Here is a 15,792-nt window from a genome sequence, read left to right as displayed (position 1 = left end):
GTAGTGTCTTTTTCTCTCAGTTTTATTTTAGAACAGCACACGAGTTAAGGCATGGAATCCATGTTCACTGCAATATATCTCAAAGGATTCCGTATATCCTACTGAAACCACTTAGGTGTCTAGCTTTCTCCGAAGAGTGGAAACCTTGGCCATCGCAGCACATCAACTTTACACTTTTTTATTTCTATTTGATGCGGCATTGTCCGAAGAAGGAATTCTTGATTGGTCACACGATTTCTCCTGACCCAGTCCAGAACGTTTGCTATCTGGTGGCGCAGGGCACACGGCACCGCATTCCTACCTTTTAAGACAGGACACTTTGGTCAACCACGCGATCACAATATTCTTAAAGGCAGTCAAGACGCACTGTTTCCCACGCCATGTTACAGCTCCACGCACCTAGCGTCGTCTGCAGTATGGTGTGTTGAATCTTGGATTTCCCGCACATGCACAGTCAAACATCCGGCTACGTTTTTGCGCTGTGAAACAGGAGTGGTGTACAAGATCTCTTTTCTCTGTGGTCTGGTGTACATAGGGCAGACAGGGCGTTGGTTGAACATTCGCCCCAAGGAGCACAACAATGGCAGTGCCTCAGGGGTGAGGAAACACCTCCAAGAATGTAATAATTGCCGTCCTATCTTTGTGGCAACACAGGTTCTATTCCGTCACCCTGAACAAAGAACCAGGGAGGTGATGGAAGCTTTCTACATTGCCTCGCACGGTAATTGCGTGAGTAAGCCGTCAGTATCGCTTACGAAGAAGGAAATAGGTTTTCTGCGTAAATTTTTGGTTTGTTTAGTCATAACATGAAATCTTAACTGTTTTTATCTGTACCCACCTGTGATATCTTTTCATATTTAAGTGTTTGTTGCCTTCCCATTAAATTAGTTGTGAAAAAGGCGCTTGTACTGTGGTTTCTTCTCTGTATCATGAATCTTGGAGGATCAGTTTTCTGCTTGCATCCGTCTTCGGCAGCGAGCGCTGAAGCCTCTCCCAGAAGTTGGGCTCTCCCCAGCGGAGGTAATTCGCAGCCCGCACATAGAGCCGCAGATCTTCGTCTAGTGCCCCTGGATCCACCTCGCCCACCATCACAATGACGAGACGGTTGATGCTGTCTTCCAGAGCTCGCTGGTGCGCCAACCTGAACTCCAAGCGGCACCATGCGCTCGCCACGAAGTTCCTGCAGAATGCATCGTCAGCAATTAAAACGCTTTTGTTTTAAGGACATAAACTAAGAAGAGGCAAGAGTTTGCTCCGTGCCATCTGCATTGTTTAATTAAAATCAACAGAGACATGAATTTCCGAAGTCAGCAAGACAAAACAAACGTTAATTCAAGTCGAAGAGTGACGCGAGTCGATTTAAAGCGCGCTAAAGAATGGCTGGACTGTTTGCTTTTCGACAACGTATGCTCCGAGCCCGTTCTATTCTCTGACAGTTCGCGGGAAAACTGAATCACTTAAACTATAAGTTTTGCGGGCAAGCTCCTGAGCTACTTGTTCAATGTACAAATCCTTTTTTATATGTACATTGTCACGATACAATAAATTCATACATGAAAACGTATCAAGATGGCATATTATTTTGAATATGTGTAAATTTGCTTCTTGGAGCTGGTTCGGAGATGTGCACCAACCATATGAAATGAAGACGATTATAACTTATCTAAGTCGGGTGATCCGTGGCCTTCGTACGTCCCCTCAACAGCGCCACCCGTTTAAATCCGTCGCGCTCCACCAAAAACGCAGCGAGGTCGCGGTAGCCGAAGAATTTTGCGCAAGGATAACAGGCCAACCGAACTCATCCACAACGCAGCACTGCAGTGATGTTCCACCCTCGCTGGATTCACGAATGGATAACTTGTTCTCCATGGAGGAACTTGACGCTGCGCTTGCTTGTTGCAGAAGGTCGTCATCGCCAGGGCCCGATGGTGTGACATACTCCGCGCTCGCCAACCTTGGCCAAGAGGCTCGACGGATTCTTCTGGACTCATACAACAAGTCATGGTGCGAGGGCATAGTTCCTAATGCATGGAAGACCAGTCGTCTCGTACCACTCCTTAAACCGGGAAAATCGCCACTCGACATTTCAGCATACCGACCAATTGCACTCTCCAGCAGTGTCGGGAAAGTCATGGAAAGAATGTTGTTAACACGCGTGGAATGGTACCTAGAGCGATACCAAATTTACCCTGCATTTATGTCTGGGTTTCGACGTGGCCGCTCTTCCATTGACAATGTGGTTGACCTTGTATCGTCCGTCCAGCACCAAAAAAACTTGAAAAGATTGACTGCGGCACTATTCTTGGACATAAAGGGCGCCTACGACAACGTAACGCATCAGGCCATTTTGGACGCATTAGAAGCTGCTCAGATTGGAGGCCGCATGTACAGCTGGATACGCAGCTATTTGTCAGGGAGGTCGTGTTTTGTCCAGACTGAAGACGGACCAACCTCTTCGCATCTAAATTCGCGCGGAGTCCCACAGGGTGGAGTGCTGAGCCCAACTCTTTTCAACATAGCTCTCGTCGGCCTGGTTGACTCATTGCCACAATCAGTCCAGATCTCAATATACGCCGATGATATCTGTATTTGGGCGTCAAGCGTGACCCGTCCCCAAGTTCGTGCGAGACTACAAAAGGCGGCAACGATACTGACGTTATACCTTCGTCAGCAGGGCCTAAATATTTCAACCGAGAAATGTTCCCTCGTGGCGTTCACGCGAAAAAAAATGACAAGTTACCCCATATATATTAATGGCAACGCCATTCCCTATGAGAAAAACCATCGCTTCCTTGGCGTTGTTATCGATAGGAACCTCTCGTGGAGTCCCCATCTTTACGACATGCGAAAGAAACTGGCAGCGATTGTTCATATTCTCTCCTTCCTCGGGGGAAAGTCCTGGGGTGCATCTGTACGCTCGATGCTTCAACTGTACCATTCGCTGTTCCTGGGATACATGCGGTATAGCTTTCCCATTTTAAACAATATCAGAAAGACAAACCTTCAGACACTTCAAAGTGTTCAAGCGCAAGCTCTACGAATCTGCCTTGGGCTACCTAAATGTGCCTCAACGGCAGCCACTATTCTTGTCGCTGGGGAGCATCCTGTTACTTCACACATTGCTGTTGAAACCATGAGAACACACATTCGGCACCTCACGCGAGTTCCGAGTCATCATCTTGCAGCTCTTCCCGTACTCAGACCACATACTGCATTTGCAATTGTAATTCAAGCTCACCGTGCCTATCTTCCTTCGCAGTTCGCCCACCCATCAAGATCATGCTCACCCATATGGAGTCTCCATCAACCCCGGGTGCACCTATCTATTCCTGGAATTAATAAGAAATCTGATTTATCATTGCCTGCTCTCAAGCAACTGACACTGCATCATTTGCATTTTAACCATACACACCGCATACATGTCTACACAGATGGCTCAGTGACTTCAACAAGCTCTGCTGGGTCTGTGGTGATACCGGCCAGGTCTATTTTAATGAAGGTGAGGACTACCTATCTCACCTCTTCAACTGGTGCAGAACTAGCTGCCCTACGGGCTGCAGTTCAGTTCATTAGTCAGGAATCTGCACATGACTGGACAGTTTTCACCGACTCTAAAGCAGCCCTTCAAGGCCTGCAAACTGCACTACGCCGTGGGTCACACGAACAACTCGTTGCCGAAATCCGCAACTCTACCATGACGCCACATTGAAAGGACATAACATAATTTTCCAGTGGCTGCCGGGCCACTGCGGCATTCATGGCAATCACCAGGCTGACGAAGCTGCCCGTTCTGCCCACAATGACGGAATCCCCGTTAATATTCCCGTAACGAGAGCTGACGCAGCGTGTGGGCTTCGTTCCTTGAGGCTGGAGCTCACACTTTAAGCGTGGAACTCTGGTGTGTTGTGCAACCGTCGCCTCAGGACTTTGGACCCTGGACTGCGCCTCCGTCTTCCGTGTAATGTAGCGCGTCGTGAAGCAACACTACTGTGTCGTCTATGGCTCGGTGTTGCCTTCACGAATAAGTATGCCTTCCGGATCGCGATGGCCGACAGCCCCTCTTGTGTGAACTGCGCCTGTGATGAGACAATCACCCATATCTTGTGTGAGTGCCCTGCCTTTGTAGCCGAAAGACATAAGCTGCGATGTGCTCTGGACCGCCTGGACCCTCGCCCTTTCACAGAGGCCAATACCCTCGGTCCGTGGCCACAACAGTCAACTGCCATCAAGGCTTACAAGGCACTCTTTCGCTTTTTGAGAGCGACTGCCTTAATTGACAGACTGTGATTATTTCCCGTTACTTCTCTCTTTCCTCTTTAATTCCCCTCATTCCCTTCCCCTGTGCAGGGTAGCCAACCGGAATCCTTCTGGTTAACATCCCTGCCTTTCCCTCTCTCTCTCTCTCTCTCTTGAAGTATGCTTATATTACTTCAGTAAGTGGGTTCCATATCCCGGAAGGACATTCGGAAACTGATTTCAAAATGTTTTATATGATACTAATTTCATTTCTTCAATTCATTGCCACAGGGAGCGTTCCGCTAATAAAGCTTCCTCATAGCTTACCTTTGAATATAAGTGGCATGTGCGGTCGACCTAAGGTCAGATGAGATCAAGACGCTGAAATATTAATAACTTTTTACTGTAGACCGACAGCGATCATTTAAAAGATAGGGGTGTTCGTTTTCTTGTAAGTCCCATACATACAGTTTTCATCTTGTTTACTTTGATCTCCACGCTGAACACCTAAATAATATTTTAGACAGTGAAGGTTTTGATGAGCCTGGTCATTTGGACTGCTATTTTTTATTTTAAGTGCAATCGTGCACAAACAGTGCAGTTTCCAGTGATATATTGGGTACAACATCATTTCTAAAAATTGAGAAGAAAGTGTTCCGAGGATGCAGCTGCAGGACCTCACCGCGTCAGGAGCAGCAGCGTCCGTCTGGAGCAGGCGACAGCATCGCGGATGATGTCTTGCAGCAAGAAGCCACCCTTGAAGTTCCGGTCGTAAGTGCAGTACGATAAACCCAGGCCTTCAATTGTCGGGAGCAGCTTATCATGCACCAAAGCTGCGTCCTTGCTGCTGAACGTGACGAACACGTCGTAAAGCTTCTCATCGTCCATATCATCTTCCGCGATGCATCCAAACCAATCGAAGAAGCCCCACGCGAGTAACCATGCCTTCAGCGGTCGCTTGAAATACAGGTAGGCCGCCGAGAGCGCCAGGAAGAGTGCCAAGACAACTGTGCACGACAGGCGAGGTTAGAACATAAGAACGGCTGTCTACTAACACCTCTCTTCGAAGAAAATGCTGACCGCTCACCCAATGCATAAACCAGATACGTCACGTGTTGTGGGAAAGGTGCAGGGCACAGGTGACTCTGCTTTAAGGCCAGGAAAGTTTTGCGTGGCACCAGTGAGTTGGGGCTTTCGTTGCACGTGAGGTTTGCGATGTCTCGTATCTGTTGAAAATAAATTGCCGAATCCATAAGATAAAGCCATAAATATAACATATTTAGAGCTGTTTGGTTGTGCATCGAAGATCGGAAAACATGCAGTACCCGCCTAGGTGGCTGAGTGGTTAGAATGCTCGGCTTCTGAGCCGGAGTACGCGGGTTCAGACCCAACCGCGGCGGCCGCGTTTCGAAAAGGCGTAAGCACATGGTTGCAACAGCCCTTTTTACCGTCTTGGACTGTGCTTACTACAAGCTATTAAGAAGTCATGTTGTCATGTTCTTCAGGAAAGTTTCGATTCACAGATTTCGAGGCTGATATCAGCGGGCTTTCCTTTAACCCTTTTAACTGCTGTGGCTGAGACAATGTTGTAAAAATCTAAGAGGAAACCAGCGGTGGATGCAGCAGATAAGGAAGGGAACAAAAGGGCAAGAATGAAAAGGCCTCAAGTGATACCATACTCTCACCGCGTGGCCCACAACTTAAAAAAAGAGGCCAACAAATACGACCTTCCAGTTGTTTTTTCAGCGCCCTGCAAACTTGAAAGCCTATGCCCTAGAGTGAAGGGTGAGGAGAGAAATGAGGGATGCCTAACGAAACACCAGTTCAGATATGTTGGTTGCAATGTTGGAATCGTCTATGAGATACCCCTAAGTTGTGGAAGCGTGATATTGGCCAATCTGGACGTTGTCTGAATAAGCGCTTGAGAGAACATGAAAGATGCCTTGAGCAGGGGACTGGAACAAACCTGGCTGTTCATTGTAGAACCTGGGATCGGGCAGGGACATGCGTGCCATTGCTAAAACATACACGGGTTATCGGAAGAGGCAATGATGAGGCTTCTCGGGTGTTGACAGAGGCGTTCGACATCAGAAAGAGGGGATCTGTGTGTGTCAGCAACCCCTCGGTGAAGTTGTACTCTAACGAGTACAGGTTTTTAGATAGGATTATCTTACAATATGTGAGATCGACAGCGTCACTTGGCATGTGCGCATCTACGCAGCCTTCGGAATGTGAGCAGATTCTGTACTGGAACCAGTGTATAAAATGACTGTTTCCTCTGGCAATAAATTTAGTTGAGAGTAGCGCTCCTTTGTGTCTGTGTTCTGTCCCCTTCCTTTCTTAGTCGTTTTGCGCTAAAAGCTTTTACTTTAGCAAGATGAACCAACTCGCCCAGCAGAACGTGTTACTGAACTTATCAAACCTCATCTCTTCAAGATGTATTCGTGGAGGCTTACCACTTCGGGGTGGGCTCCGACCCACTGTCGAAAGGGGTAGTCGGTGCAGTCGCAGTGAAAAGGATTGCCAGATAGCCACAGTGATGTCAGGTAGCGTTCTCTCACCAGGTTGTGCGGAAGCTTGATCAACATGTTACCACTGAGGTCGAGAGACTGAACTGTCTCCGGAATAAGGGTTAAGTTCAGACTCGAAAGCCTGTTATTTCGGAGACACAGTAACTTAACTTTAGGAGCTCTTTGCATGAGGGTGTCATCAAGATGTTCGAGTCGATTGCCTCGCATGTCCAGCTCAGCCGTGCCTTGCGGAAAAGCTCTGGGAAGCCGGATTAGTGCCGCCAGTGAGCAGTTGACGATTATCTCCCTGTCTCCGCCTGGTTGCTCACGGCACTCACAGTGGCAGCCGTGTGCACAGTCGTCCAGCCACGAAATCAAATCCTTCAGGGATATCTTGCTAAGCGCTTTTCCTTTAAGCCATGGCGGGTGCTCACAGGTCGGGGTCCACTCGAGGCGGGCTTCACTATCACCACGCAAGAGCCAGGCCATTCTGCAGTCGCACAGCAAAGGGTTGTCTGGAAGAGAAGGAAAAAGAAAAATAGACATGGTCTCAGGAGAAGAAATGCGAACAAAACACTTGTGGGCATGTAGCACTTTAGTTCGCTAGATTGCCGCCCAGTGTTTAAGAAAAGATAGTGTAGTCAGCCTTAGTCGCTTTGATAAGAACTGCGCACCGATTGCGGAAATGTTCGCAAGACATCTCCGAAGGAATATATTAGCAGTACTTCGCCTTAAGGACACACCAGCATGATTTTTAACTTTCTACACTTAAAGCGCTGGATAGCAGACAAAGTAGAAACCGGTAAAAAAACTAATCAGTATGAAAAAGGGCCCTTATCGAATGCATAATGGCAACCACTGACTCTGAAGGAATATGAAAATAAGTTTTATGGCTCCTCTTATACATCGTTCCTTGTAGACAACAAACAATATCGTATTTTGCAATCGGGATGGTGTACTGAAGGAAAAAAACTGACCACTCCTTAACAACCGTGTGAAACGATAGTTTCAAGGACAGCTGTTAGCGAAATCGTATTTTTCACGCTCGATATTTAGAACCACTATTCTAATCCAAAGAATTACACAGTAGCCTCGCCTTCAATGTTCATGGCCTAAAGTTTCGCAATATAATCGTGTGCCCTAAAACCTAACTTAAAAAGTTTATTGGTAATTTGTAACTAGTAGACTTTGAGCTTAGCTCTATCATATTCATACAGTCCAACCTGTTGTACAATCCAAGTGTACAGAGGGCACGGACGTATGTCATTGTTTCAAAGATAAAAATCTTAAAAACGATTGAAAAATTAATTGGTATATGCTCAAAGAAGAATACATTTGAAAGCAGTTATTAGTCTTGGTGACCAAAACTGAATTCGAGCTCCAAGGTATGGTAATTCTGTGTAATTCCTGACATCACTTTCTAACAGCTTATCTCGATGCAGTCAACGAGAACCATTCAGTACACATTGGCTTGAAGTTCTTTACAACATTGTTCTTCCAAAATTATTCCCCCAGAAAAGCAACTTTTGTCAAAAACTATGTTTTGACATTCTTACGTTGGAGCACAATGTTCGGCGTGGCTTTCATGAGGGGCGGGAAGTCGCTTCGGCGCAGTGTTTCAACTCGATTTCCTTCAAGGCCCAGAGTCCGCAGACGTACTGCCCCTGTAAAGGCTCCTTCGACCTGGCTGATGTTGTTCCCAGTCAGCAAAATGGAGCCAAGGACTCGGTTGTGTCCGAATTCGCTCCTTTCCAAAATTTGTATCGAATTCAAGGATGCATCGATGTGTTTTATGTTTGGAAGATTTTCTACTGAACCGTTAAGGGAGAGCAGCTGGTTGCTCCTGAGACGAAGGGTGGCCAGAGTCACGAGGCCCCTGAAGGCGTTCCTCCCAACCCACTGGATGCTGTTGTCAGACATGTCGATTTCCAACAGGTCGGTGTTGTCCATGAAAGCATAGTCCGAGATACTGGTTAAGCGGTTTTCCTTTAGCGACAACTTTTTCAAGGATCTGAGACCGGCAAAGGTGTCGCTAATACTGGTGATGCGATTTGAGGACAGGTTTAGGACTTTGATTCGGCGTGTGTTTTTAAAAGTCCCGATTACATTGCCTAGCCTGTTCCCCGATAGGTTTATGTATTGTAACCTTGAGTCCGCAGCAAATACAGACGCGTTTAAGAAGGTGATGTTGTTCGTCGAAACGTCTAGATGTATCAGTTTTTGAAGTGCTCTGAAAGCTCCAGGCTCTACGTCGGTTATATTATTATTGTTCAAAAGGATAACTTCTATCATCCCATTAGATGATGCAAATTCAGTAATGACACCTATGCTGTTCCTTTCGAGATCTAAGTGCGCCAAATTGGGCATCCTAGATTTTACAAGTGCGTTGATGTCCATTATCTTGTTCCGCCCCAGTGCGAGTCTCTGAAAGAATAAAAAGAAGCACGATAAGTAACCTCTATAATAAATATAGTGCTCCACCTATTACAATCATATAAACCAAAGGAAAAAGTTAAGGAAGAGCAAAAATCCTTTAATATATTTATTCGTCAAAGCAAGTGGTACGGCTTCGTGGATGCAAATAAGTCGTTAAAACTTTCTGGACCAGTGTGAAGTGGAAAACGCACATGTGAAGCGCGACGATGTCAAAGAAATCAGAGCCGCCAATTTTTGCTGTGAGGAAAAACAATTACATCTTAAGTGACAGAGTCTGGTGTTTTTCGCGAGCTGACCACCTGGTTGTAAGGAGCCACAGCACTCTAACAAGCAGCACAGGCTATTGGCCCAATATTGTAAATGTATTGGCAAATGCCTGTCCGACAAAGGAGGAGACTGAGACCATACATTTCCAATACCTGGCCGATTACCTGTGCCGTTTGGGCTGTGTTCTTGTCTTGCACGCCACGATGGCTCTCTTTTGCAGAGGGATATCATGTCGACATTGGGGTGCGTTGCGCTTCCCAGATTTTGTGTACTATGACGCATTCATAGCGGGGAACGCCACCCATTTAAACGATGCAAGTTCTCTCACCTGTAGCTTAATTTCAATACACCAGCGCTTCATTTCGGTTTCGTGGAAATTCAGGACAGTAGCACCCAGCGCAAAAACTTCTACGAAGTCTCCATCGGAACAGAAAAACACGTAACTTATGTCGCCATTCCGAAAAAATAAAAGTTTGCTACCGTTTATTGTTCCCTTCTCATGATCCCTGAACTATTTATTTTTTATCTTGCATATCACGGATACATTTTTAAAGATGATGGGCGGAAGCTTAAATATGTTATGTATTGCTGGTATCGCATCCCTCTAACAGAATGGTTAAAATGCTATGGCAGCTGTGTTGATTAAATAACAGCTGTTATTTATTTGCAACATATACAACCAGTGTACTCATCTCACTCTAGGCAACCTGCATTTCCAGTATCACTAGCTATAGAAAGAAGCCAAGCTTTTACATAACCAACGAAGGCCTTAATGGACGGGTAAAGAGAACGAAGCCGCCTTCATGAAGACGACTTTTTGACCCCCCAAAATGTTAGCAAAGATGCTTTCCCGATTTGACAAACGCAGAATGTAAAGGCAGCATTAAGGAAACGGACTTGGTCACTGCACTGGGAGCTACTACCACACGCTATCCCGTTTTCGTGCTCAACTTTTGCTGCTAAGTGAATGCAAGACAGCTGTACCCAATCACTTCACCAAGCACAGAACTGCAAAACCTGCTTCATATGAGAAGGCTTAAGTTATGTTTTGGCTTTATTTGTAGTTCATAAACTGCATAACTCTGGGTATGAGATAAGGTCACTCTACAAAAAGTTTTTCGCTAAACTAGCTACTACTATATGTTTCAATCGGTGCTATGTTGGGTATTTTCTGGGGAGCAGCTGCAAAAGTGTAGATATCAGCGGCTTGTAGCTGCGATTGGCCTGCAAAACACTACGCAAATTGCCACGTTCATCCTAAATAGAAATTACGTACTGCTCATGTAAAAAGCCCGTTCACAATCACAGTAACCGCTATTCACAGTCGATAAAGCAGATGTGCACTGCTGCATCGGCATTTTGTGATGACATGGTAGATTGCATTGTTGTTCTGTGTGGTTTCCCTTGAATTTGCTGCCCCGCTGAAGGCGCAGATTGCGGCAGGAAAAAAATTACATTCTGTGGAGTCTTGTCGCTTCCTCTCCGTCAGTGTCTCTGATTTCCAGCGATGACCCAAATTAACATCTCGTATGAGTTAGCCCCGTTATTCGTGTTTGCAGCAGACTTTTTTCCACTTTGAGACCATCCCCAATAATTTCACAAAAAATTATCACGATCACTTTAAAAAGAAAACAGAGAAAGGCATAAATAAATACTTCCAGCATTTCAACGCGCGTTACGGCAACACACTTCTCTTAACCCCCTGCGCTGCAGTAGGATGTAACGGCTACTTCGCGCGTGGGATGCGGAAGATTGTCTAATTTAGTTAAGGTTTATTAGGGTTTAAGGTCCCGAAGCGACTCAGGCTATGAGGGATGCCGTAGTGAAGGGCTCCGGAAATTTCGACCAACTGGGGACTAGAGCACTGGACGGGCCTCAATCTGAGGCCCAAGCCCGGCTCGGGCCCGAGACCTGAAGCCCGGTCCCGGCCCAGGCCCGCTAAATTATCGCTCTAGCAAGCCCGGCCCGGCCCGTGAATTCCGGAGTGAAGCCCAGCCCGGGCCCGGCCCGGCCCGTTTGACAGTAACGCTTGAGATTTGCTGCTCACTCTGAGCAAGTAGACTGCTACTAAACCGACAAGAAACTGGCCGACAAAGGTTTTGAAACCATAGTTTGGCTTGCAGAAAGTTGGTTCTTTTTAACCCAGAATGAAGTGATTAAGAGTAGTGCTCGGCAGGCCTGTCTTTTGGACAGTAATCTGGTGTAGGTGCGCAAAGAAAAACTGGGAAGTTCTGAGAGCCAAATAAAAAGAGCTGCATACGCGCGTAATAGACTACCTTGCCTTCCCCCATGATTTTAATCAGTTATATTTTGCCACCCGGAAGCGTAAACATTAAAGCTGCCTAGCAAGCAGTGGGGTGACATTTTTTTAGTGAACGCGATTCCACAGGTTGAACTGATAGCCGATCTGGTCGCCTTTCAACAGAAACGAAAAGCTAAAAGGCTTGAGTATTTCACGGTGTGTGTTTTGAAGACTATAAGCGTACTAAACTAATATGTTCTTCCTGAATGCATTTCTAATAGTGTATAGGTATGTTTTGGGATACGAACGATCAATGGCCAATTAAGACCGGTTGAATTTTACTCTTACTGGTGGAGCAGAAGATAACGCGCGAACCACGTTAAAAACACTTGTCATGACAACCAGGCTGAAGAAGCGAGGAGGGATAGATGCGGTTATGAGATGAGATTTACAAACTCTCGCGGCCTTTTGTGGCTATTTCATTTGCGAGACGTTCCGGTAAGCTGATCAAAAAGAAAACAAAACGCGCTTTCGTTTGTGAATTTTCTCACATGAGAAAAATATAGTTATTAAATAAGAGCTATGTTTTGGGGGCTTAAGCGCCAAAGGGGGGTCAGGCTGAGAGAGACACCGAAGCAGAAGGCTCCGGATCATATCGACCACCTGGGTTTCTTCAACTAGCAATGGTACTACGAAGTACATGGCTGTCATGCTTGCCGCCTAAACAGAAATGCGGCCGCCGAAGCTAGGAGCAAACTCTGGTTCCCCGGCTCAGTAATGAAGCGCGTTGACGACTAAGCCACTGCGGCGTGGAAATAAGGAAATAAATAAGTCAATGAATAAAGCTTAGTTTTTTTTCTCAGCAAGTACTATAACCCATAGCTCATCCGTGTCGCTGCTCCAATTCCGCATTTGTCACTTCACTCTGCAATAGTGAATGAATAGTCGGAAATCAGCCGTTTCTGTACTGACCCAAGCCAGACTCCGGTCCGCAGCTTGAAGCCCGAGCCCAGCCCGGGCCCGCAACTTCAGGCCCGGGCCCGACCCAGGCCCGGCAAAACAAATCATGTCAGGGCCCGGCCCGCTGGCCGGGCCGTGCCCGGGCTTTCGGGCCGGCCCGAGCCCGTGCAGTGCACTACTGGGGATCTTCAACGTGCACTGACATCGTACCCTACACGGGCCTCTAGAATTCCTCCTCCACCGAAATTATGCCGCCGCGGCCGGGATCGAACCCGCGTCTTTCGGGTCAGCAGCCGAGCGCCGTAACCACTGAGCCACCGTGGCGTGTCTGCCTAATTTAGTGTTACAAAGGACACTAGCATGCATTTGCTCTCGAGCCGGACGTACAACTGAAGTGGCGTAAAATCCCGCTTTATGCAGCTTATACTGGAACGGGAACAGGGCATCTAATGCCTTCTTATCAATTGCGGCTGGGACGACAGCATTACCACCGCTGTTTGAACCTACAGATACACCCAACGCGTCCTCTTCATTAAAATTTCATGATATGATTACAATTCCGCTTCCGAGTATAAATACCGGGAAAAATAGCGGCGATCAAAGGCGCGGAGATGAGGATGGCGATGGCTTGTTATGGGCACAAAGTCGCGTTTAAATGCCTTTTATTTGTCGTCGATACGACTCACGCAGCCTCCTCCAGACATCCCCCGTGCTGCTCGCCCTCGGTGCATCGTGATTCCGCGTAAGCTAATGCTTGGAGAATGAAGATAACAGTGGAAAATCTACGGTCTCCAGAGACTGCGAACGTCGCCTTTCGCCAGCTCCCCCTTAAAGCCCTCGCTCGGGTGCCTGACCTTTTACTGCGACAATTTAGGACGATGACACGCGTTCGTGGCATGGGCACCGCTCGCAGGTGCATTATATATAGGGGCTTCATGCTCACCTATCAATCGCTTGTCGTTTAGAGGTTTGTAGCTGTCGTGGCCGTTCCTTCGCCAAGAGTGCCAGGACTGTTTTATGGTTTTATTTCTCGGTTTTTAGCCTTTTTGTTGCGCTCTTGCTTGTTCTTCGAAGCCTAGCCGCGGCGTTTACGCGTCATTCCTTTATATCTGTTTTGATTACAACACAGGTATGGCGGCGGTGAAAACGTGCGGGTGACCATTTTTCATGTTCGCCTTGAAAGGTGGTCCTAATTGACGCGTCCTGACGCTTACTGACTATACAAATTATTACGTCTTTCCCAATAATCATGTGAACCGTAGAAACCCACAGGGAACTCGCCAAATGGCTCATGCTTGAGCGCCGAAAACGTTCGTGCTAAGTGGCGGCGAAAAACTCGAATTTAGTATGCCTGTAAAATCATCGAAAGAAGCATCATTTTCAAGAAAAGTTTAAAACGTTTCTCTCTCGCTCGCTCTCAAGATACAAATTAGCTATTATATCACAGGAGGAAACATCGTATTGAGGAAAATCTGGAGATACGCATTGCCTTACCTTCAACTTTAGCATGTTATCAAACAAGTTCTCAATCCTGGAGATGCGGTTGTTGCCAAGAACTACTGACTTCAACAACCTCGTTCGCTTAAAAAGATTCGGGGACAGGCTGTCGATCTTGTTGTTTGACAGCTGCAGATAACCCAGCTTCGGAAATCCCGACAAGGACTGGTCGTCCACTTCCTCAATGCCGTTGAAGCGAAGGTCCAATCTAGTAAGCCTCGGCAGGTAGAGCCCGCCTTTTAGAATCTTGATTTTGCTCTTGTTGATGAAGAGGTTCTTCAAGCCTTGGGCGGCCATCAGGCCTCTTGGCAGACTCTGGAGTTGGGTGTTGGTTATGAGCACATTCCTTAATCGGTGGATGCTAGCGACGGCCGCTTCTCCGATGTCGCTCAGGGGACAATCTATGACTGACAAATCAAATATAGTGTGGTTGGAGAACCATGACGTAGGCAACTCTGTTGTCTGGACGCTCTTCAATGACAGCGTTCTGAGGATGACGCTCGCCACCTTGGCCATGTCCGCATCAATGTCGTGGACGCTTGAGACGTTGAAACACCTTACTCTGGCTCCTCGCGTTGTCATAGTGCAGGAGCATAGATCGAGTTGAGGGCAAGTGGTTTTCACTTTTCCCCATTTTCGGGACGCGCAAAGTACGACGTTGCACAAGGCTACCAGCAAGAATAGAGTGAAGGTCACGTGAAGGGCACGCATGGTCACCGAGGAGCGCATCCTGGAGGTCCTCGTTGGTCACAACCGTTCAAGCTACGTCTGGGGTGTTCTCATCTACGCGGCTGTGGGGAACACATAGAGCCCGAACCTCTAGCAAACACAGCCACATCTCAGGAATGACCTGGAAAGAAATATCCGTTAATCGGCAGCAGAGAACCCTTGTATTACACTGCAGACGATCCACACGCAAAAATGGAGCTTCACATAGCACAGAACGGCGGTGTCTTCAGCAGATTTACTGCCGTTGTGACAGCACAAACGAAAATGAGGTCGTGGGGTGCGTGAAAACTACGAGGGAGATGATCGCGTGCTCTCGTAGCCGACGCTCCAGTGATGCAGCGCTTGTTTCTCTTCGAGCTGTGCCAAGGCAACGCTGCCGTTGAATAGTCTGTTAGTTTGAGCATACGCAACGAATTTTATCAGTAAATACTCGAAAAACTTTCCTCCGTGTTCTGGCAGTGAGGCAATATAGACTCGTCGAACATCTCGCTCTTTGGTAGACCATCTTCGAGTAAGGAATGCATTCTCTTCAAAAGTGCCGAGAGCCCTCTTTGCGCACTCGATAAAAAAGGCGCGCCGTATGTTCTTCAACCGAAGGTAGCGTCGCTGAGAAGCAAATAAACCGGCTGACACCACACGAAGGCAATACTGTGTTCGCCGTGAGGCGCTGGGGTGGAGGAGTGCTTTGCTCGAGGTACGCATTTTGAGCCGTCGTTCCGCATTCGAAGGAAGCGTGTCGAATTCGAAGGAAATCCTGCATCCGGGGCTTCAAGGCCACAGCTGGCTCGCAGATGCCAGGCACCCGTATTCTATGCAGATATTCGGTGTGAAAAAGATATTCTTTATTGATGTTATTCACATTGTTCAAGCATACCATACCCATTCTATATCACTGCACGTTAAGGTATCACAAGT

The 15,792-nt window shown here is 47.2% G+C and overlaps 1 protein-coding gene across 1 annotated transcript; it reads right to left on the bottom strand.

Moving 5' to 3' along the window:
• Positions 1-369: 369 nt before the first annotated feature.
• LOC149333247 (uncharacterized) lies at positions 370-15,498 on the bottom strand. Its single transcript, XM_089558616.1, has 6 exons — positions 14,146-15,498; positions 8,303-9,170; positions 6,693-7,261; positions 5,324-5,462; positions 4,919-5,243; positions 370-1,180 (listed from the first exon to the last, which is right to left on the bottom strand). Exons 1-6 carry the CDS (start codon positions 14,875-14,877, stop codon positions 928-930), a joined length of 2,886 nt encoding a protein of 961 aa, XP_089414742.1. The 5' UTR covers positions 14,878-15,498; the 3' UTR covers positions 370-927.
• Between the last annotated feature and the right edge of the window lie 294 nt (positions 15,499-15,792).

This window comes from Amblyomma mixtum, chromosome 8 (assembly GCF_055824585.1).
Source record: "Amblyomma mixtum isolate Tamu chromosome 8, ASM5582458v1, whole genome shotgun sequence".
In the NCBI taxonomy this organism is placed as follows: domain Eukaryota; kingdom Metazoa; phylum Arthropoda; class Arachnida; order Ixodida; family Ixodidae; genus Amblyomma; species Amblyomma mixtum.
Note: the sequence above shows the minus strand (reverse complement) of the source record. Positions and strands in the feature narration are given on the sequence as shown.

Bases quoted from the DNA above. Each gene is read 5' to 3' on its own strand.
- LOC149333247 (XM_089558616.1), bottom strand. From the start codon at position 14,877: ATGCGCTCCTCGGTGACCATGCGTGCCCTTCACGTGACCTTCACTCTA. The intron at 9,171-14,145 runs GTAAGGCAATGC...TTATTCTTTCAG, and splicing joins ATAACATGCTAAAGTTGAAG to AGACTCGCACTGGGGCGGAA. The intron at 5,463-6,692 runs GTAAGCCTCCAC...TATTTTCAACAG, and splicing joins TCGGAGCCCACCCCGAAGTG to ATACGAGACATCGCAAACCT.